Source organism: Podarcis tiliguerta (assembly GCF_965153285.1).
Source record: "Podarcis tiliguerta genome assembly, chromosome: 17".
NCBI classification, from domain to species: Eukaryota; Metazoa; Chordata; class Lepidosauria; order Squamata; family Lacertidae; genus Podarcis; species Podarcis tiliguerta.
The window spans coordinates 8,218,540-8,242,492 of record NC_139550.1 but is presented as its reverse complement, the minus strand read 5'-3'; the positions used below and the strand labels follow the sequence as shown (position 1 = coordinate 8,242,492).

The 23,953-nt window shown below is 41.9% G+C and overlaps 1 protein-coding gene across 1 annotated transcript in view; it reads right to left on the bottom strand.

Moving 5' to 3' along the window:
• TNKS (tankyrase) overlaps nucleotides 1–23,953 on the bottom strand; it is an 83,389-nt gene that overhangs the window by 17,649 nt on the left and 41,787 nt on the right. Inside the window, exons 11-25 of the mRNA XM_083419516.1 lie at nucleotides 23,811–23,889; nucleotides 18,509–18,680; nucleotides 15,924–16,003; nucleotides 14,996–15,141; nucleotides 14,271–14,436; nucleotides 9,338–9,557; nucleotides 9,032–9,141; nucleotides 7,916–8,104; nucleotides 6,984–7,221; nucleotides 5,929–6,011; nucleotides 5,544–5,664; nucleotides 4,857–4,954; nucleotides 3,079–3,153; nucleotides 1,772–1,877; nucleotides 450–636 (exon numbers count right to left, since the gene is read on the bottom strand). Coding sequence (XP_083275642.1) covers nucleotides 450–636; nucleotides 1,772–1,877; nucleotides 3,079–3,153; nucleotides 4,857–4,954; nucleotides 5,544–5,664; nucleotides 5,929–6,011; nucleotides 6,984–7,221; nucleotides 7,916–8,104; nucleotides 9,032–9,141; nucleotides 9,338–9,557; nucleotides 14,271–14,436; nucleotides 14,996–15,141; nucleotides 15,924–16,003; nucleotides 18,509–18,680; nucleotides 23,811–23,889 — 2,070 coding nt within the window. The remainder of the gene's footprint in view (nucleotides 1–449; nucleotides 637–1,771; nucleotides 1,878–3,078; nucleotides 3,154–4,856; nucleotides 4,955–5,543; nucleotides 5,665–5,928; nucleotides 6,012–6,983; nucleotides 7,222–7,915; nucleotides 8,105–9,031; nucleotides 9,142–9,337; nucleotides 9,558–14,270; nucleotides 14,437–14,995; nucleotides 15,142–15,923; nucleotides 16,004–18,508; nucleotides 18,681–23,810; nucleotides 23,890–23,953) is intronic.

Genomic DNA, 23,953 nt, shown 5'->3' with positions numbered 1-23,953 from the left:
CATGGCTTCAGAGTGGTTAGCCAACGACACATCATGACTAAATTTTTACTGAGGTGAAAAAGAATTCAGATTTCCCCTGTTTCAGGATTCATGACTGAAGGGAGAAATAAGATGGCTAACCTAGGAAAGCAGGCATGGCTAAGGAGCAGATCTGATGAAAGTCCTGTGTCAATAACTAGCTCCCCAAGCTGTGTCTGCTTGCATGTTGGACTACGGCCAAAGTGGCAGTGAAGCCAAAACTTTGTTATCAGCGGTTTTATTTAGTACACAGAATTTGTCAGTGTGCACAACAGAAACATTTCTCCGGGTGAAAGACCTGACAAGTTTAAAGCATTTCCTTCTATTTCCAGTTTGATGCTCAACCAGCACTTTTCCTCCCAAGAACTCTTAAAGGAAAAAAAAAACATTACATTTGGCTGACGGGGTAATACAGGTCACCAGAAACCCACCTGTGGCAGATGTAGCACGATCTGTCTTTATGCGTGGGGCAACCTGTGCCTCCCCCAATTCCATATACGTATTGGTTACTTTTAGAGGAATTTTCTGCAAAGTAAATCCCAGCTCCAAACATGCCTCCAATGTATGCGTGCCTTTCATCAAATCCTTTGTGAATAATAGCGTTAATAAAAGGGGACCCTGGAACAGAACGCAAAACACGTTGCTTATGCATGTGGTATACAGTTTCCATGTTCAAATGCAAATTAATTAAATCAAATTCGGAAGCAACGTACAAATGGGTAAGAAACTGCACTGGAGATTTTCAAGTACATATTTATGATTTCCATATATATGAGGAAACGGCAAGCTCCCTACTTCAAATTTTGCTGAATATACACAAAAACAACGCCGTCTAGCTTTGTAAGTCATTCTCTGGGATTAGATAGCACTGTCACTTACAGCCAGAGTTCTGAATTTCTACTGATTAAGTTGTTGGACAAACCACCAGTGTTGGAAAGAGTTTGGGCTTGTTTGCAAAGAAAGAAGGAAGGCTCTTCTCCCCCTCCCCCCACACTTGTACAATAGAAATATAGTCATTCATACTACATGGCTAATACTAAGGCTCAACCAATCCCTTTCTCTGATAGAGACTGCCAGGGGCGTATAGGAAATCTCTGAACACCGCCAGCACCAACATGGACTTCTGATCCTTTTCAACATCTGCCACCAATGAGCAATAACATTTGTTAAACTCTCCAGAATCTTTGGCAGGCTCCTTTGACTCCAGTGGTAGGGTGCCTCTTCCATCATTTTTCCTAGCACCCTACTTTTAACTAACAGAGAAAGAACTGGGGGTGAAGAAATGATGTCGAAACAGGAAACTAATGCCCATTAATTCCAATGGGCCTGCTGTGTGTGTGACTAACACGGGATACAACCCAAAGGGAACAAAAAACACAATTTATGGATTGAAGTTACAAGAAAGGAAATTCTGATGAAACACCAGGAAGAACTTTCTGCAATAAGAGCTGTTTGACAGCGGAACAGACTCCCGCGAGAGGTGACGGACTCTCCTTCCTTGGAGGTTTTTAAGCAGAGGTTAGATGACCACCTGTCATATATGAAGTAGCTCAGATTCCTGCATTTCAGGGGGGTGGACTAGATCAGGCTTCCTCAAACTCAGCCGGCCAGATGTTTTGAGACTACAATTCCCATCATCCCTGACCACTAGTCCTGCTAGCTAGGGATCATGGGAGTTGTAGGCCAAAAACATCTGGAGGGCCGAGTTTGAGGAAGCCTGGACTAGATGACTAGATGAGGCAAGGCTACTCACCATGAAATAACATGCGTTCATTGTGGTGGTTATGGTTTTCTTCTGAGACTTCTTTCTGTCTATGACAGAATCTCTCCCTCAGCTTCTTATTCACCACTTTTTGAATCTTTAAAAGGATAAAAGATAAGCAATAACTGAACCAGAGAAACAGAACTCCAGATAAACTATTTCCATATAAACTGACATTTTAAAAATAGGTGGGATTACCTTAAATAAAAGAAAACAGTATTACTAAATATAAGGGAGATCCTAGGGCTAACTCTCTTTGTAAGACACTCCACTGAATGAAAGAGAGGAGAGGTAATTTTTCCTGCAATCCCATGAAAAGGCGCTCCAGAGAATTGGGGGATCCTTCAGAAAAGGAAGGGGAAGTGGTACTCAGAGCTGCAGCAGGAACTGGTGAAAACTGCACCCCCCCATCCCTCCTCCAGTGGGAGCCTCTGTTGAATTTGGGTCATGTGCACAAACAATGGGAGGCATTATAATAATTATCCCCTTTTGTAGCCTTGCATAGCAAGCTGCAGCTTCACCCACGATTCCTCCAGAATAGGAAGACTTAACACTCTCTGGAGAATATATGTTAGTAGATTAAGTACAATGTAGTATAATTCAGAGAAGAAATGGCTTGGACCAAAAGGCATATGGCAACATTATTCCAGCAGGTTTCAAAGGCTGCTGTGGCACTCTTTCTAAACTGGAAAAGCAGTGGGTGCTGCTGCAGGTCTCTTACCTTTAAAGGCAGGGGCAACAAGCACTCTGAGATGGAAAATGAGCACCACTGAACTGGTTTCTCCCAACCTTGAAGGGTCATAAGTAGCATCCCCAACCTGCGGCCCTCCAAAAGTTTTGGCCTACAACTCCCATGATCCCTAGCTAACAGGACCAGTAGTCCGGGATGATGGGAATTGTAGTCCAAAACATCTGGAGGGCCGAAGGTTTGGGGTGCCTGGTCATAAGACGCAACTGAAATAAGCTCAGGAGGAGCACTGGGTGTGATTACTTATGAAGATCCTGAACTGGAAATACATTAGCCTCGTGAATATATGGCTAAACTAAACCACCTGCTTGTGCTCCCTTTTCACCTGCTTCCTTAATTATGGCCCCCGGTCTAAAAGGTCAGTATAAACAGTAATGTAAAGGCTTTCTGTTCAAAGCTGCTGTTCGAATTCTCAACAGTACTCCATCCATTCCTACGATCGCTTTATTTAGAGGACCTAAGGGTCCTCTATCCTGCTAGGCAAGGATTTCTTTATCAGCAAAATTGGTAGCTGTTTCATACGAAGGCTTTCAAAGTCATTGACACTTACCCTGATGACATTATACCTGTTGAAGATCCCCCCAGCATTGCCACCATCTCTGTGTTCCCTGATGGTACTCTGCATCTGTAAAACAGTCAAGTGGTAAGACACCCAGAAGGGGACATCTCAGAAATACTGCCCGCATCTTAATCTGGTGTTTACATCTATTGCCTTTTACGTTCTGCGACTGTGTGGAGGGGGAAACAAATACAGAAGCAGTGTTTATCTTCCCAGCCGAGAGAGGCAAGCTGTGAATAAACCATTCTTGCTCTTCTTCCTGTCCTTCTGAGGAAGGAGGCAGAAATGGAAAAGAGAAAGGTAGGTATTTCTGCAATTTTTTTTCTTTCTTCAGTGAAAGAATGAATAAGAGATAGTGATGCCCGCAGTCTTGTTTGTTACAGAGAAGGAACTTTCCCATTCACCTGCTCCATGCCCAGTATAATCTGGAAAGAGGCATGTTTCTGAGTTGCTCCCATCCTCATTTCATGCACCTCCTTCAATTAATATAAGCTCCTATCTGCTCCCAACAAGGTTCAACCCCTCGTGGGGCTGTAAGGGCATCTAACCAGATGAGCACAGCAGATAAAGGGTTGAATACTGTTTCCCTTTAGTGAATGAGAACTTGAACTGAGTTATGGGCACTGAGAAACCTATCAGGCTTACCACTACTTGCTCCCCTGTGGCGTTGTGGGTAAAACCTCAGTGCCTAGGACTTGCTGATTGTATGGTCGGCGGTTCGAATCCCCGCGGCGGGGTGAGCTCCCATCGTTCGGTCCCAGCTCCTGCCCACCTAGCAGTTCGAAAGCACTCTTAAGTGCAAGTAGATAAATAGGGACCGCTTTATAGCAGGAAGGTAAACGGCGTTTCCGTGTGCTGCGCTGGTGCTGGCTCGCCAGCTGCAGCTTCGTCACGCTTTCCACGTGACCCGGAAGTGTCTTTGGACAGCGCCGGCTCACGGCCTCTAGAGCGAGATGAGCACGCAACCCTAGCGTCGGACACGACTGGCCCGTACGGGCAGGGGTACCTTTACCTTTTTAACCTTGTTGAGAGCGGGTAGATAAACTTTTATTCACTGAAGGAATTCTTTCTTTTTCATATCTAGAGACCATCTTGGCTGTGAGTCCTGGAAGACCTGCGTCCTGCCTGGCAGGGCTTTTTCTACCTGGCCTAGGAGGGCAGGGCCCTGAATAACTCCAGCTACAAGTACAAGAAGTTATCCAGCAGCCTTAGCATTTGGAGCATTTAAAACATAAGACATAGCAATTAGGAATGCTCATTTTATCTCTAGAGGGTGAGAAACACAAAGCATTCAACATAGCCCTAAGCCATGGCATGTTTCAAGTACAACTACACAGGTTTTGGAAACAAGAGGTACAAAATTAACCCTAGGATATTTTGCAACTCTATCACAGCACAATACAAACTGTATTTACAAACACAGATAGGCTCCTGTCTGCCAATGGAATTTTCCTCCAGGAAAAGATGGATTCAAGCGTATAAAGGGAGAAACAAAATTTCACACCACAACCTTCCATCCCCATGTGTTGCTCTGTGTTAGACTACTTGTGTCTTTCAGGAAATTATTTTGCGTCCCACATTGCAACAGACAGGTATAAAGTACCTATTTCAGAAGGTTTAGGTAATTAGTAAATTAAATTACTAGTCCCTCTACTGAACGATCAGGTGATCGCCAACTTTCAGCTCTCTATATGGTGTGGAAGCACCCTTAAGAAGTTTAATACATTCACAAATGAGTCAGTCCCAAATGTCTTTACAGGTGTAATTACCTCTTCTTCCACAGATTGATACTCTTTGTCGTCAGGAGCAAGGTCTATCAGGATAGTTCCCTGGCTGACACAGTGAAAAGTCAAATAAGGATTGGTGCCTGAAATACAGAACATGCACACTGAAATACTGCATCCATTCTACAAGTAATTTATATTCCACAGCCCTCAATTCTCTTGATAATACACAAGACCTTAGCCAATGCATGTAACATGCTGACTCCCTGACCACCGTTAAGAGAAAGGGCTTTGGAAATAGGTTGGCATGGCGGTTCCTTGGGCAGGAGCATAGGAGGAACTGCTCTTTGGAAGGCGCATGGGAAGGGTTGGTGACATGCGGCGCTTCTGACACTGTGGCAATAGGAATAGCTTGATTTTGTGTGAGATTCGGGTCATGACTTAGGCATGAAAATAAAACCATCTCATTTCATTTGCATCTTTTAAAAGAGGTTTATATTTTATTCTGGTGCTCTTTTCCTTGTTGCCTTCAAGTCCATCAGGCAAAACTGCTGTGCCCAAGCCTGAGGTTCTCTAACAGATTAGGCTACAAAAATGAACAGATAAAGTTCCTAGATCGCTCATTACCTAAGGACCTTCCTGAAAGATTTCTATAGTATACGAAGGATGGAGCTTACTGTTTGTAGACAAAGCTCCAATTGTTTTCGATGCAGGATGCTTTAGCAGACTCACCTTGCTGCCCACCTAGAAGTCTCTCTACACCTTTTATCAACTTATGACGATGCCCATAGGCATTGATGCCAATTTCTTTCAGCTCCTCATGTCCCATGTCTGCCAGTACATCCAAGGTAATCTGAGAAGCACAGAAAAGAACAAAAATAAGTATTTTACGTTAGGACAGGGATCTATCTTTTTTACTGATTTACCCCTACTGAAATGAATGGGAAAGTAAAACTACCAATGCCTATGCTGATTGGAAACTAAAGTCCAAAGGCCCCTGGACGCACAAAACTAGCTGCAAAGTTCCTCCAATCTTAGACAATATCTCCTACTATTCTAGGTGTATTATAAGACTAAAAAATAGTGGAACACTACTTTGGAGCGAGCAGGATCTTACCTGTTCTGTTTCAAAGATATCCCGAAGATGTTCCAGACCAAGACTCTTCAGGAACTGACTGATGTTCATGTCGAGTCCAACAACTACGATAAGAGACACAGCAGTATGTTTTTCACAAAAGGATGCAAACATATTTTGAACAATCTACCAAACATCAATTGCAAAATGCAATTTTTAAATGCAAAAACTAATCCATTTTTGGGATACTTTCATTGAAAGTAGATTGAGGGGGAGGAATCTAAATATGAAGAATTATTAAGGAATTCAGATGAAGACTAAGTGTATTTCTGCTGAGGTGCTTTTTTTCTACAAAGTGGATTCCAAAAGCAGGTTCAGAAACTTTGATTCACAGTTTGTGACATTTAAACTGTTAGGTATAGGTTAATGCTACAGAATACTTCTCAAAGAAAACTAAGCAACTGCTTCTTTTATAAGGAATTGCATGTTCAATGCTTCCTGCCTGCTTTTCTATCAGTATCACCCTATGATGTTGCATTACTTGCATGAGGAGGCCACTCATAACTGTCAGTAGTTAAATTACACAAACGTATTAATCCCCTTCTTAAGGATCATCACTATTTCTAAAGCCTTACAACTTCGGTTATATTTTCATGTATTCCTTTCTACAAGTCAAACTTCCACTATAGGCAGAAAAGAAAGAAACAAACAAACAAACAGAACACATCTTTCACTAATTAGAAATATAAAAGCCCCCAGGAATCAATTGCTAACAAAAAGTCAGGAAGATTATTGATTCAAAATGAAATTTCATTTGATTAAAGCAAATCCCAGGACTCTGTCATTTGTTTTACAGCTGGGCAAAATAACGAAGCAAACTTATTAGGATAATGTGAGAGATTACAGTAGTCACAGTGCAATCCTACATATATTTGTTTTTACTGTTGTAAACCGCTTTGGTACATTTGTGATACAGCGATATATAAATATTTTTATGAATAAATATAAATAAGTCCCACTAGGTACCAGGGGGCTCACACCCTAGTCAGTGTGCACAGGATTGTAGCCTGGGTGTTTTGCGCTGTCGGCAAACTTACCTTCTCCTTCTTTTCTTTCTGTTCCTGCTGCTCCATCACCAGCATTGGATGCCCCTCCCACCGCTATTTCTGCCAGAGGTCCTGCAAGGTTGTCTATGCTGCTGGCAGCAGAGAGGCAGGATGGAGTTGATGCTGGCGAAATGATAGAGGCACTAACAACCGTAGCCTGAGGTTTAAAGCAGGTTGGCAAGGCCTCTGGGGGCATCGCATCTATCAGCAAGGCTCGAATATCATCAGCCTGAAAACAAGAAAATCACATATACAAAAAGTAATAATTAGAACCAGTGTTCAATTGTTTCTTGAAGATGTAACCTGATTAGGTAATTTTCATTTCAATTTTTGAGCTGTTCTTTAAACTGGCATCGCTTGTGAATGTTAAATACCATCAGCCTTGGAACCCAAAATTGGAAGCATTAAGTTCTGCTGTTTTGAGATTATTTTTACGCATGTTCACATTTCAGGTACCATCACTTGGTTTTTAAAGTTCAAGGAGCAGGGTCAAAATCTAATTTAAGGTGGAAAGCAATCGTTCAATAGTAACCAAATGAATGAACACATTGTGAATTTGCCTGGACGAAATGTTGGGTTTACAAACAAAGATACACAATCTATACAAGATTCATAGTTCTGCCTGCTCTTGATGTAAAAAAGAGAATTCTGATACAATGGTCAATGTAGTATAATGAATCATGTGCTGTAGAGAAGTAGGCTCATGTCCCTACTTAGCCTGAAACTCACTATGAGGTTTACCTGACCTCGCAAGGTTCTTTAGAGGGGATAAAATTGGGCCCACTTTACATATGCCACCCTGAGCTCCTTAACAGAAAGGTCAGGACATAAATGTGGCTGATTAAGTAAAAAGCATGCTACTGTACTAGTTAGTGATCTGCAGCATAGAAATAGCTGCTGTTTCTTTTTCAGAATGGACTTACTGTAGCTAAATCCAAAGGTGTCTGGCCTTCTTGGTTCTTCATCGTTGGATCTGCTCCGTGAGCTAGAAGTAGGGCACACAGCTGCGTCCTTCCTTTTTGTGCTGCTTCGTGCAATGGTGTAAATGCCCATTTATCTGTGGCATTTACACAGGTATTGTACTTAATCAGCAAAGCAGCTATATCCACATGCTGCCGGCGGGGCGAGAGAGAGAGAGAGAGAGAGATAAAAAAAGAGAGTAGAATAGCAAGCAGGCATTACCCATAAAGGAAGTGCAAAAGAAAGCATTCTTAAATGATGGGTTATGCATTTATAAGTCTTGGATGGATGGACGTATTAAGTGCTGGAAGCTCCTTTACATACTTGGAGTATACTGAGGCTCCTGCAGTTCTTCAGTTACCTGGAGTTTCCCTAAAGTGGGCTTTTCTTCGCTGCAATCAATAAGCAAGCCTTTTCCCATTTCTACATAGGAAGATGGGAGCAGAAGAAATTGAAAAAGGCTTGCTTATTGATTGCAAATATGAAACAAAGGGCGCAGGATAAGGTAGAACTCCCCTAATACTTTGATCTGGATTTCACCAGTCCACTGGTAAATAACGATGACTATTTATCAAGGGGTAACTTAGCATGGTAGTCATGTAACCACTAGAAACAGTCATGTGCCTTTTTCTGCCACGTCGTGCAAAGAATCATCATTCCCCTGCTGCTCAGATTTTTGCCCAGGTGCAAAATTCTCACCCCCAGCTTATCAAATAGCTATATGCACGCAGGGAACAGTTTCGGTAAAAATGATCTATTCACCCTATTTCAATTAAAAGTCCTGGAAAGACGTTTCTGTTTCCCATCTGACAGGCTTTCCACTTAAAGGGAAAACTGCAGTAATTAGAAGCTACCAATATACTCTACACCTTATACCAGTTTTAGCAAGCTTTTATAGTATATTGCTGCTGCACCTTCTTTGGGGGTATAGATTGTTTTCTTCATTATTTATTGCTGTTATTATTACTTGCTGGGTTTTTTTTTTCTTTCTTTGTTTTGCATTGTAAGGTGCCTTGATAATTCTACAGAAAGGGGGAATAAGAGTCTTGAAAATCTATACATTAATGAATAATGCTTACCCCATAGGATGCTGCGTTATGTAGTGGAATTAATCCTCCTTTATCTTGAGCGTTGACATCAGCACCATGCTCCAGAAGATACTCAGCAACTTCCAAATTATTGTAACCGGCTTTAGGAAGAAAAACAAAGCATCAACGGAACATCCAGCGGTTAATAGAAAAATCACTTGTATTTTTTAATGGAGACCCTCTCACTTCCTGCTGCATTCATGTATGATTCTTTAAATAGCTGGGACTGTTTCCAAGACAATTTTTGGGTGAATAAATTATGTGGCTGTGATAAAGAAAGCTTGACAAACCACTTACCAGCAAGATGCAGCGGAGTTGAGTTTCGTCCCTGGGTATCTCGGCAATTGATGTTTTCTGGAGAACACAATTTCTGAACTCGCGCCAGGCAGCCCTTCTTGGCGGCATCCAACAGAGCTGCGTCACCTCGCAGCAGGTCCTGTATATCTGTGTCTCCCTCCTTCACGAGGTCTAGAGGTGTGTTGCCATCTCTGTTCTTTTTTGTTGGATCTGCTCCATGCTATAAACAACATTTCTACTGTTTACTAACAGAAATAAAATGCAGGGTGGCTACGATTCCAATTCCTTCACCCTCCCCACAGGACCCCAAAACAGAATAGTATATACTGTTTACAGTTTAATATTTCTAGATAAGTAAAACTAAAATGGGTCTACTCAAGAGTGCAACTCAGTGTATACCCCTCTAATACTATATTAAAGTAATGCAGAAAGAATATATAAATACCAGCAGGTGTTACTTAAAACAGACCCTAATGTATTTAATAGTATATGCCAGTAGAGAATATGTGGGCAAAAGTATTTTAACATATACCACACATTCAAGATAAAGAGATGCATTTTCCCTCACTACTCAATAAATTATTCTGTTATTCATTTCTTAAGCCTAAGATTAGCACTGTGTTTGAGTGTTACGTTATTCTGCCTTGAAGCTCATAAACTCTGTGAAATCTCCAATCAATAATTATCCAACACACCTCTCTCTCTTTCAGAAGTACCATAGGAAAATCTTAAAATCCAAAACTCAATTCACTACTGTTCTTTTTATCTTCTCAATATTCCCTCTTACAAACACATATCCTTATAAACACCCAAATACCCTTTGTTGGACGATCTAAGTATTCACTTCCTTGTGTTTTATCACAGCACAAGCGAAGACAATCTCCTTTAAACCTACTTAAACCGTGAGATTCTGGTGGCTTGAAATGTGTTCACTGCAACAGAACTAAATCTGCTTTCTCTTCCTTAATCCATTTACTTATTTTACATCTTTTAACCAGATTAAATAGCTCATTAGGATGAAAATGAATTGTTCCAGGCTGCAGCTCTAGTTATACTTCATTGCATGTGACTAGTCACCCCCAAATGAAGGTGGGCATCAAGAACCAAGCAAAATGTCCAGTTCGGAGAACTTTGTCCCCTGAGAGGTTGATGACAAGCCAAAGCTCTGGCAGCAACTTGATAATGCTCTTTCAAATCGATCTTTGGACAAATCTAACAATAGCACTGGTCTATCATCTTTCTACAGGGAGGCGGGTGGCGCTGTGGGTTAAACCACAGAGCCTAGGACTTGCCGATCAGAAGGTCGGCAGTTCGAATCCCCGCGACGGGATAAGCTCCCGTTGCTCGGTCCCTGCTCCTGCCAACCTAGCAGTTCGAAAGCACGTCAAAGTGCAAGTAGATAAATAGGTACTGCTCCGGCGGGAAGGTAAACGGCGTTTCCGTGTGCTGCTCTGGTTCGCCAGAAGCAGCTTAGTCATGCTGGCCACATGACCCGGAAGCTGTACGCCGGCTCCATCGGCCAATAAAGTGAGATGAGCGCTGCAACCCCAGAGTCGGCCACGACTGAACCTAATGGTCAGGGGTCCCTTTACCTTTTATCATCTTTCTGGTGATAAGATGCCCTGATGTCTTTCTATATTGCCTCTCAGGGAGATCTCCAAGCCAAGACCCCCCCCCCAATCCCTCTTTTCAGGGTAAGTCAGACTACCTGGGAGGAAGGCAGGGCAAACAGAATAAAATCAGAAATAGAAAATGGCGGAAGGTACAAACATTGCCTGAGCCTGTCTCCATGAGTAGGAAGGACTGAAAACTGGGAAGGGTGCTCTCTCTCTCTCTCTCTCTCTCTCTCTCATGCAAGGTAAATTACATAGCCCTGCCTTCTGAAGCGAGTGGGAGGTGCAATCCAAACAGGGATATCCCCCCACCATTTCAGGAAAATAGCATTATGCTATGAGTCCTTACAAGATGAATATCTTCACTAAATGGTTTGTTCCACATATAACTCAAAGAAAAGGAAGGAGGAAAGAGAAAAGAAGAAAAGGTTTCGTAATTATTTTGATTGCTTCTTCTTTAAAATTATCAATTCTACTCAAATAGGCCCAGTAGTAAAAGCAGATTTTATAATTTTCATACTACCTTCCTGAAGACGTTCCTTTAAAAATACAAAAAAAGAATGGCTTGTGGGTAGAGGCTTTCCGGAACAGAAATGCTGATACCATGGAAACTGTGAGAAGCCCATGAAAGAATATTAATCAGTCAGCCACAAGTCTGACTACAGGTGTTGTGATTTTTCAAAGAGAAAATCCTGCCCTTGCCCTGAAATTGCTTCACAGCAGTGCAGAACTAGATGTTGACAGCTGAAGGCACAACTTCAAATTGTAAGTAATTATCTTGATAATTTTATGGAGGAGGACCAGGAAGGGACACTCCCTCCCCCACTAAGCTGGTTCCTCCTGCAAAAATAGCCCCAGACAGATCTCCATTACAAGCACCTAAGTCTGCTCTTCCATAAGCTGTGGGGGTAACAGAAAGTTGTAGAACCCATTCACATGGTCAGCAATCCAGCAATACTATATAACTGGTGAAGGGTGGGTGACACCCCTTTCTTTGCTCAGAAAAAGACTAGAGAAGGGGTATTGGTGCCCTCCTTTAAGCTCCCCAGAATAATATGGATGACCACTGTTGGAATCAAAATGGTGGTCTGGATTAAACAATTGTTCCAATTGTTCTCAAGGCAGAGAATCCAGCAAATAGAGAGTCTATCCTCTGAAAATTTTAAAAATGCTTGGACAAGCTTCAAATGGCTTCCCACAAGAGACAAGTGGGAGAAAAGCGATGCTTATCTTGGAAACCATTTGAAGCAAAATGGTGGACTTGCACATGCTCACTTTAATACAGTGAAGTTGTGACAGTAAGTTTACCAAAAGGAAATTTTAACAATTTATGGAGTCTGGAGGGAAGGTTTTGATGCAATGCATATCTTTCGGCAGACATAAAGAGCAATTTCCTTTTAAGTCCAGAGTCAAACCTATGAAACACCAGTTAGGGAATCAAATTGTTTTCACAATGGTGGCAATTTGAGTGATACATGACCTTTATCAGATAAAGGAGGGTGATGGGGAAGAAAGGGAGAAAAATGCAACTAAGTTGTAGAAGGAACCACTTCTGTTAAGAGTATAAACACAGATACTACATTTAGAAATTTAATGCACTGCCTCTCCGACCCCAACAGATTTACTTCAAAAACTTGTCCTAATTATTGCAGCTAACATTCAATGAATTAGAAACCAGGAATTATGAGTTCAGATTTTTCCATGGCATGCTGCACATACAAACTACTGATTTTATTTGCAAAGGCATGCCAGTTTGCAGAGATACTATACCTGCAGCCCCATGTGCGTGTGACTGTGTATATACACGCATTGCGCCAAACCCAGAAGTGACCCGGAAAGGTCATAAAGACACCACTGAACCATCACTAAATGAGTGAAATGGTAGAGGACCAGGGTGAATTGGGGTGTTTGCAGGCTTTTTCAATGGGTATGTATTATGCTCGATTTCATCAATGCACACAGGGCCTTGGAACGTAACCCCCGCATAAACGGGGGCGGGGGGGGGGCTGCCTGTAAATCTGAAAAAGAGTACCATGTCTAACCTATAAGTAAAAATACAATTGTATTCATTATGTAATTTTAATTTTAATTATCATTTCTGATCTTATTTTCATAGAATCATGAAATCATAAAATCCTAAAGTTGGAAGGGACCACAAGGGTCATCTAGTCCAACCCCCTGCTAGGCCTGGGTGATTTATCAATGTACCACCCAGGAGCAGTATGAGGAACTGGTTTCACTCAGTGGTATATCGCTGGTGAAACCGCCACTGCTCCCAAGTCCCTCTGCTAGCAGCATCCACTGGAGGGAGTCAAGAATTCCTTCCTTCAACGGTCACTGCTAGCAGAGGGACTCAGGAGTGGCGGCGGTTTCACCGGCGATATATCACAGGTGAAACCGCCATCCCACTCTGGCCTCATACGATGGAGAGGGAGAAACAAGCTGTATCGGTGAGGTACCGATACACCTTGTTCCTACTTCTGCATCTTTAAACTGCTCAGCTAAAGAGTGTGCAGCTGCCCTTGCCGCAGTTGAGCAGTTAAAGGAGCCCTTAGTCCTGCGCTGGCTCCCGCAATTTGGCGGTGGGGTGGGGGCTCTGTGAAACTGATTGGCTGAGAGGAACACAGTTGCCACTCCCCGCAGCAAGCAGTTAAAGGAGCTCTGGTGCTCTGCCCACTCACGAGCAAGCGGGGAGAGCACTGGGGCTGTCTCCGCTGGGGTGGGGAATGTTCCCTCCTCCCAGCTTAGCTGCGCAAACAAGCTGCATTGTCCCAGCCCACGAGCCTGGATGAAACCGCCTCAGCTTTCAAGGTGAGAGCTGGGGCGGTTTCACCCAGTGTCTCGCGGGCAGAGGGCAATGCATCTAGTTTTTTCAACGTTGCGGTATATCGCCAAACCACAATGTTTGGCTCGCAACACACCGCAATGTTGCAAAGTTGGTATCACCCAGCCCTACCCCCTGCAATGCAGGAATCTTTTGCCCAACATGTGGGCAACCCTCAGATTAAGAGGCTCATGTTCTACCAACTGAACTATTGTCTAGCTCAGAAAGGTTGCATGCGGTACCACGTGCCACAGGTTCCATTAGATGAAGGCTCTTTAGTAGAAGAAAATTCAATAGTCGGAAAATTTCAAAATCCAGTTGGATTTTGAAATTTGATTAGAACAGACAAAATGTCACAACTGGTAAGCACGTTCTCTAGTACTCATTGTCAGGCTAGATGCTGAAGCTGATCCCCATTTCTTAAAAAATAAAGCCCTGCTGTTACTCAGCCCTTTCTCACGTCTTCAAAAGTCTAAAGAAATTGTAAGTTGCATACTTTTAAAAGGAGCTTGCAGATTTCATATTTTCCCTTTGCTGCTGCTTCATGTAGCGGTGTGAACTTCCACAGATCTGCGACGTTGACAGATGCCCCGTGTCTCACCAATAACTCTGCCACTTCGTAGTGTCCATATGAACAGGCATTGTGGAGGGGCACTAAGCCACTAATCAAAAAAAGAAACATGTCAGCTTTTAACATCTAGAAGTAAGTAAAAATTGTAGTTATCCTTCAAGATAAATCAACATTCCAAATGATGACATCAACTGTCTCTGACAAGTGACGGACCTCCAAACCTTAAAAATTATATACATTTAGTAAAAAGGTAAAGGTAACATAGGTAAATGGCCCCTGGTCGGTTAAGTCCAGTCAAAGGCGACTATGTGGTACGCCGCTCATCTCGCTTTTCAGGTTGAGGGAGCCGGCATTTGTCAACAGACAGGTATCATCAGAACATTGATGAAACGCAACCCCTTTTCCTCATGAGATCCAGAAGCAGAAATCTTGTTCCAAAAAAACCAGCATCTGGCAGTAGTGGAACAGGTTGAAATTTAATCAAGAGTTTGCCTTTGTTGGCTGCAAAACCAGAGGATAAAAATAGAACCCCTGGACTGTGGCCATACAGCTGAAGAATAAGGTACTGAAAAGCACAGAAGCAAAAGGGACTTGGAAAGCAAGAAGCTATTCTATTCAGACACAAAACCGTAAATTGAATTCCAGGTTACCCTTTATCCTTTGCATGCACATCCGCTCCGTGATGAAGCAAGTACTCCACGACTGACACTCGGTTATAACCTGCCGCGAAGTGCAATGGGGTTGAATGACGCCCCTCCAAATCCCTGCAGTTCACATTCTGAGGACTGCAAAGTTGCTGTGAAATGAAAATCGAAAGAGAAAAACATCCATAAAGGAACTCGTGAAAGAGACCTTTTCAAGCAGTTACCACCTTCTCAAAGTGTAAAAATGAGAGGAGGTTTCATTGCTGCTGCTTCTTTTTTTCTTTTCTTTTTTTTTGCCTCAGTGGCTACTGCCATGTCCTGCCTTACACATGCAAATTCTTGAATTGCTTATTTAAATTTTAAACCATGAAGTGACTCTCTTGCAATAAAGAACACCAATTCAAAATGTTTTTGAGTAAGACAGGGTTTTTAAGTCTACTCACAATAAGCCATGGGTTTATCGTGACATCCAAGCTGGTCTGTGAGTCATGATTGTCTTACTGTGCTCTATTTGCAATTGTGATCGATTTAATCCCACTGATTCTAAAGCAGTCAAACGCACCTGCCCACCAACTAGCTGCATTATAATGCACCCAAAATGGAATCATCACACACAAAAGGTAGGGCTGATTTTGATGGTGCCAAATACTTCCTCCTATCTTTTTAGGCAGATCACACAAGCGATGACAGTAATACAGTGGTACCTTGGTTTACGAAGAATGGAAGTCCATTCTTAAACCTTCCCTAATGAGGCCTCCCACCGCCCTTCCACCGTTCAGATTCCGTTCCTTAGACCAAGGTAAAGTTCACAAACCGGGAGACTACTTCCGGTTTTGCAGAGTTCGTAAACCGAATCGTTCGTAAACAGGACTGTTCTTAAACCAAGGTACCACTGTATACAGGCACACACTGGATGTTATTTGCGCCAACCTACCTTCACAGTTTCCAAGTCTCCAGCTTTAGAGGCTTCCAACAGTCTGTAATCCACATCAGATGTATGTACAGGAGTGCTCTCTACACAAGAGACAAAAAAATTATAAACAGGTTGAATTTATAGAAACAACTTTTAAGCAAAAATATGAACTACAAACCAGGACGTTCCCAATTCAGTTGGCAGAGCACGAGACTCTTGATCTCAATGGGTTCAAACCCCACATTGGGCATTGCAGGGGGTTGAACTAAATGACCCCCAAGGTACATTCCAACTTTGCAATTCTATACATCCCACCTTCCCCATGAGTTCAATGGATCAACTTAGACAAGTAATTACATGTCAGCTGCAGTCCCCATAAGAGGAACCTACTGGGGCATACCATGGGGCTGGAGCGACTCTCCAGTTAGGAAATATTATAACATTTGAGGATTTCTAGCTTAGGGGGGAAAGTGAGCAATGTCTGAATGATGGATTGAATTTCTATGTTGCTTTTCATTCAAATGAATCTCAAAGCGGCTTACAAACAATACAGAACAATAACAGAACAGAACACCGCAAATACAGCATAAAATACCGTATTCTTCGCCCCATAGGACGCACCTAGTTTTGTTTTCTTTGGGGGGGGGGGGAATAAAGAAAAAAAAATTATTTTCCCCCAGGAGCGGGGGAAACCCGAGCTTCCCCCGACCCCAGCCCCCAGAACAGGTTGCTGCCTGCAAGCCTTGCGAGCCCGCCGGGCGCATGAGGCTTGCGGACATCTGCCCGAAGCACGAAGCTTGTGGATAGCTTCCTGAAGCCTGGAGAGCGAGAGGGGTCGGTGCGCACCGACGCCTCTCGCTCTCCAGGCTTCAGCGAAAGCCTGCATTCGCCCCATAGGACGCACACACATTTCCCCTTCATTTTTGGAGGGGGAAAAGTGCATCCTATAGGGCGAAAAATACGGTATCTAAAATAATCTACAAATCATCAACAGTTTATCAATAAAACAATTATAATATATATAACACTATTAACAAAACAGCAACTAAAAAAGAAGCCGAACATCACAATTACAGCATAATATTTTATGAATAACCAATCAATATGGCATTTATAATCTATAAAACATTAAAAACATTAACAAAATAGCAATAACAACAAAATAAGCTAAGCACTGTTGAGTTCATGCACTCTCCATGCCTCATTTATGCTTCCCAGCTACTGGCAGAACACAGTTGTGCTCAAGTCTTGCCTGAGGGCTTCTTGTAGGCATCTAGTTGGCCACTGTGAAAACAGGATGCTCAACCAGATGGGCTCAACCAGGGCCTGATCCAGCCTAGCTGATCTTATGGAGCTGTAAGAATTAGCAACAGTAAAGCACTTTGTAACGTCTAATGTGTTCACTGTTTTTGATATTGAATTTCAAATTGTTGCAACCCATCATTGCATCTGCTGGTGAAGTTCAGGTAACTAATACTAATTATTTCATGGAAGTGACAAAGGGAGATGTTTGTTTTGTTTACCACCTTCAATCCGTAGAACTCAGAACGGTTCACATAATAAATATACTACATATAAAAACACAAACAAAAGAAAACCCAAGAAATGGTGTCTGTATTCTGGCAGGCTGGACATTACTGGAACATACAGATTCCCCTTCCACAAATTTCAGGAGGATGAAGGGGAGGGAAGAGGAAAGAAAGTTCCACTGCGTGAACTTAAGTCTGACTGCATGATTGTGGACATTGCACAAAATAATGTGCTGACTGGAATTCTAAATATATGGATAAAAAAAGCTAATTGGCTTTTGGTGTAGTAAACTGGATATTTCTTATAACATACTTATTTTCTTAAAGGGATATGTTTCTCTGAAAAGAATGATAAAGCATTCAAGTGGAGCTGCAGCTTTTATTATTAGAAGCTATGATTTTAAAGCATTTATGTCCAGATCTGAACAGCTGGGCAGGGTTGTTGCATTTACCATTCCTCTCTCTGATCCCCCAGCCAGAACTCTGCATATGAAGATTCTTTGTTGTTATAAAAGCTAAAACCCCAAGATTGGTCATTCATATTTCCAGCTGTTAAATAATCCCAGTTCCATATGATCTGTGGTCTTAGAATCACTTTGGCTTTGGAACATCAAAAGCAGCTCTCAAAAATTCACCTAATGAGTTAACTAACTGGGAAGTTTCCCATTTGCCTAGCCCAAGGGCAAGTAGGTACAAGATGCATGTGAAAGATTCAAAACAAGCTTAGTAAAGGAAATCATAAAAAAGAGTCTGGGAGGCAGTAGGAGGAGGGGGGGGAGAGGGAGTGGGTGACTAAAGTATCAAGAGAATTGACATAATTAAACACTGGAAAGAGTTCCCAGGTCTGAAATTAGCTCATGTAGAGCTTGTCATCCTGTTTACAGTGACTTTTTAACAGCCATTGTAAATCGAGTCGCATTGTTTCAGTGTGTCATTTTGTTTATCCTTTTCAGTCGCTGCCTTGAGCCTCATTTGCAAAGCAATTTTATTTTAATTAAAATAAGAACCAATCAGCCTTTCCTGCAAATTACAAATGCACATCCATTGGTTATCATTATCGTCTGAAAGAACACCCACCATTCAGTATCTGCTGCACTGCTTCGTTGCCCATCTGCGCTGCTGTAAAACCTTGTAGGGAGATGATGGAGGGGTCCGAACCGTAATTCAGCAGGAGGCGACATGTCTGCAGGTGACCTGCCATAGCAGCCCTATGCAAAGCCGTTTGCCCAAGTGTGTCCAGTGCATTCATCTGAGGGGGGAAATACATATATATAGGTGTGCTTAACCCAAACAGAGCTTATAAATGCTTTACAATCTAGCTTACCTCACAATCTATGGATGGAAGGGAAAAAGTTAACCAAGACTACAAGACACTAATTTCATTACCCCTCCTGCTGTGTTTAAACAGTAACACAGCAGGACAATAAAGAATCAATTAAGTCCTTCCACATTACTTTGAAGGCACATTTATTTCATATGAAGTAGGTGATTAACAGAAATTGTTACCAAGGTAAAAAAAAAATTAATGGGGCTACCATAAATTTAAATGTACAATAAGCACATTTATTTAGCTGTAAAATAAATACATGCTTTCCAATTCTGCTGACAAATTAAATAATATCCAGTTACTGTAACAAATGGAAACATAAATGCTGGGTTTGTATGTGAAAATGTGTTTTGGGAGAGAAAGGGGGCAGCTAGCATTTAAATAGGGTTTTGCTCTGGCAGACCAAGTCTCCATTTTTGTGCCTAGAGGAAGGACTCTCCCCCTGTAGTCAAAATAATCAATCTGAGAGTACAAGAACCTGTCTGGCTGAGAAAAGGGGGGGGGGGACTGAAGAGCAGATCAAAGCATAGTACATACAGTAAAAGGTAAAGGTACCCCTGCCCGTATGGGCCAGTCTTGCCAGACTCTAGGGTTGTGCGCCCATCTCACTCAAGAGGCCGGGGGCCAGCGCTGTCCGGAGTCACTTTCGGGTCACGTGACCAGCGTGACAAAGCTGCATCTGGCGAGTCAGCGCAGCACACGGAAACGCCGTTTACCTTCCCGCTAGTAAGCGGTCCCTATTTATCTGCTTGCACCCGAGAGTGCTTTCGAACTTCTAGGTTGGCAGGCGCTGGGACCGAGCAACGGGAGCGCACCCCGCCACGGGGATTCGAACCGCTGACCTTTCGATCGGCAAGCCCTAGACGCTGAGGCTTTTACCCACAGCGCCACCCGCCTCCCAGTACATACAGTAGTACACAGCAAAACACTAACTCGAGTTGCTGAATATTCTTCAATCAACACACATAACCCAACTCTCAGCTCTCCTACCACTTAGGATGAACAATTTGCCCAGATATCAAGGGAACTTAAGCACAGGGTCAGAAAGGGGATCCCTGTAGATAATTGATTCTCCCCTCTAGGCATACACGTCTGGCTGTAATATACGGACCTCTGTATGTAGGAACAGATTTACTAAGGGTGAGTTTGGCTAGCCTGCTTCCCTTGAGAAGAGCCGAACTTCACAGGTAAATTCAGAATTTCTCAAGGGGAGGGCAACAAGCACAAGAATGTGAAATTGCCGTGCATCCAGGGTCAGAAATCAAACAGCCATGAACCATTTGAAATCATCCCAGCTATGTGAATAAGGACACATCCTGCAAAACTGCCTTTGAGTTGTCAAGCTCTCTCATGGTATCGGAGGTGTTATAGCTAGCAATCTTGGGCCAATTAACACTTATACCTGATTTTCCAGATTAGTCTTGGAAGAAGAGGCTATGGCAGGGAAGTACAAAGTTAACAGCATAGCTAATCTGCCTTTAGGGCATCAACTGGTTCTCCTCCTACCTGAAAACTTATGCTGAACCTCAACAACTTCTTGTTGGAAGAAGAGGTAAAAAGACACATGATCAGTCCTCAGAACTGAATCAGATCTGATCAAATATCTTTGGGTTAAAGGCTTACTCCACTGGGGTTAACCAAGCCAATCTGGATGAAGGTTAAAAATGAACCTTTTCCAGTGTTTTTGCCCTTGTGGGCAGATGGGTGTTTACATAAGAGTTTCCTTCCTTCAGGACTGATTTTGATCAACTACCTCTCTGCCTGTGACATACGCATTATAGCTGCCATACTGTCTGTCCTAACCAGCACACACTGCGTTCCTCATTTATGGATAATGAGAGCTAAATTGATAGCTCCAAGTTCCCCAGGTGTAGGTAGAGGTGGCTTCTTAGAGACCCTGGCCAGAAGGCCCTCACCATGCAGACCCAATTTTCTTGCATGAAGTATATGGTTCCTCCATATTAAATTTATATCAAGCAAAACAAAAAAACATATCAATTCAGCACCCTGCAAATTTCAAAATCTGTAGTTCACCAAAATTCCAACTGACTTAAGTAAACTGGCTGAGAGCTAACATACCAAAACTACTGTTTTGCCTGGTATGGAATGAAAGCTTCATTCATCAGCCCACTGCTGGTTTCCCAAGGATATATACACTTAAAAGTTACACTGCTCGCTAAAGCTACACCAACCCCTCCCCAAAAAACTGTGGCAGTCACGTTGATTGTTGTTGTGCACATTATGTTGATGCAGTGATGAATTGCGCTGCAGACTGTGAAGAGCTCTTTCAGCTTACAAAGTGACAGGTCTATCAGCTCCACCAGACAGACATCAGCGCAGACCTGATAGTCACATGTTTTAAACCTGCTAAAATAAGCAATGCTAACATCACTTTCAAAGTCATGTTGCCCAGGTCTATCAAGCAAGAGTTTGCCATTGGAATGAATTATTTTCACTACATCCAAGTCCCTTCCCTATGTGAAATGTTACTGAAAGTCAAAATGGATGGATGTCATTGTTCAACGAGCAATTATTTTTTACTTCAGCACTTCTTACTGCTCCTGTGTGGCAATGCAGCACTCGCATCTATAACTGTCCTATGTTCTGCCAATCATCTGTAATAGCTCAGCAACTGAAGACTATTTTGACAGGGCTTCTTATTACTGATTTCCTTCCCGTTTTGAATTCTCAGTGTTTCCTAAATCCTTACTTTCTAGAGGTAGAGGATGGAAAGGTAGAACATTTGGACGTACATTTCTCATCTATTCTCTCCAGTGTATTGTTAGGAGCTGTGGGTGAAGGCTTCTTTACTGGGTTCAAAAGACACTGTTACTCAAATAATCTCATTTTCCTGTAACCCATTGGCCAGATACATTATTTTAATCAAGAAACAGGATCCCCACTTCTGAAATTTTATTAGACAGCAATTTGGGGAAGTCATTTAATTAGCAGCCTGAGTAAACAATTTTGCCATTTCAGTGAGCGCAAAGGCTCTTCTCTAAAATGTTTCCCCACAGAAAAAAGGTAACAGCTGGTTCAAAATTCTGGAACATAACACACTACACATTCACAATTCTGTATATCACTCTATTTTATGATCCTATTAAACCTGCTTGGAACAAATACAGAAACAGAGGTCTGGAGAATAGCACTTCTATATAATAGATTCCTAAATTAAAACGCATCTGTCTGACATAATTGAAGAATTGTTGATATATGTTATATCGCTCTAATAAGATATAATAAAGAAGATATACTTAACTGTTTGGGGGTTTGAATGCAAACCACAAACTCTCTTCTCTTCCCCTCCTCCACACTCAAGGTGCCCTCAATCCAGGCCATACAACAGCCGCCAAGAAACCTCAAAGGTTGCACTTAAGAACTGCAAATCTGGACCCACCCATTTAAGAATAGGAGTCACTATTGCTACTATTGCAAGGCCTGGTACTTATTGCAAAGCTATGGGGCTTTCCAGCTTCCTGAAGCCTTGGTACCCTTAGGCCCTAGAGGCTTCATTCGCCTGTGCCAGCAAGACAACCACTTGAGAACTGCACCCAAGATCTCTTTATCTGAACTTCTCTATTTAATACTCTCAAATAATAAACTGACCATATCTCAGCCAAAAGTATGGCTTGTGTCACCATAATTCCAGAAAAGACTCTGAAGAACCCCAAACACACAGAATCAGAAGTATAATTCACCATTCAGGAGTTCACTGATTCCCAGGATGGACCACTTGAAAATTACTGATTGTCTTGGTGGGCAACTTAAAGGTTTTTTTTTTACCTGTTATAGAAATTGTAATGCACGATGCTAGATGCTGTATGATCTTTATTTGTATTTTTATGGCTTCTTTTATTTCCTACATTGTATTACATTCTGAATGCCGTAGAAATTCAAAATGTGGTACAATACAAGAAATAAAAGAAGAAATAGAATACAATTAAAAATCAATATGAATGCGGACATGCAGCGTGTCAATTGAACGAATCTCATGAGCCACAGGTTGGGGACCCCTGGCAACATATACGAAATCCTCACTTTATAAGCCATCTTGAAACTTGCACTTTAAAGAAGGCATAAAACAAGTTAAACTAACAAGTAAGAAAGAAGTATATGTAACAACATTTATACATTAATTTATGAAACTGCACCTCTGTGTTTTAAAGAAACAGAAAAAGGAACTTGAAAAGGACAGCTAATGAAAGAGCCTCAGTGACAACAATTTACCCAATAGGCTTTGAAAAACATTATTTTATCTTTGAAAAATATGTAAACATTACATGCGCCCAAGCACTCTGGATATCAGGAGCAATTTGAATTAGCATTTTTATTTGATTATACACTGGTTGGTTGGAACAAAAAGATGTAAATTTAGACAAAAGTGGGTAGATTGCGAGTTTTGTGGCCCAGCTGCAGCTAGGACATTAGTGCCAAACAATTAAATGGGCAAAATGTAGCTGTGATGGTTCAGTACAGAGATAGTTAACAGGTGTGCTGGAAAAAAGGCATTTTGCAGCTCTTCTTATTCCATAATGCTCAGTATTATCATGGTCTGAGCTGCAGACTTCAGATGTGAAAGCACCCTATGATTTCCTGTCTAATATCAAAGCTCTCATCCAAATTGAATCTTTAAAAGCTTGGCAGGAAATTATACAAGGAGAACATTTTATCCCGGTAAATTCTTCAAAGCCAAGGCAGACTTTTACCAGGATCGTATCAAGCAGAGATTACAAAGTCAAATAACTTATGACAAACAAGCTTCTTCCAAAACCTCATGCTAGCGGACCCAGACTTCTGTTCAGATGTCTGGAAAGGAAACGTGTGCAAATAATTACTTCCAACTATCAAAGTTAGTATCAATGAAAATGTAACGAGTACATTTGTTTGTGTGAAAAGAGGCAAAAAGTTGAACCCCCACTGTTTCCAGAGAACCACAAATAATAAATATCAGAGTAAATGTTTCCCTAATTTTTCACATTTGTAGGACTAGCACACAAGACCACAGGTATAATACAGTGTGTGGAAAATTAGGAATAGTCCAGTATTTACCTTTGCTCCATGTTTATGAAGAACTTCCATAACATCGTTGTGAGCTCGTTCAGCAGCAAAATGCAAAGGGGTCATGAAACTAGTTTGGAAAAGAAAGATACAAATAAATAAGTTTCAGAATGCGTCCATTTCATCTAAACACA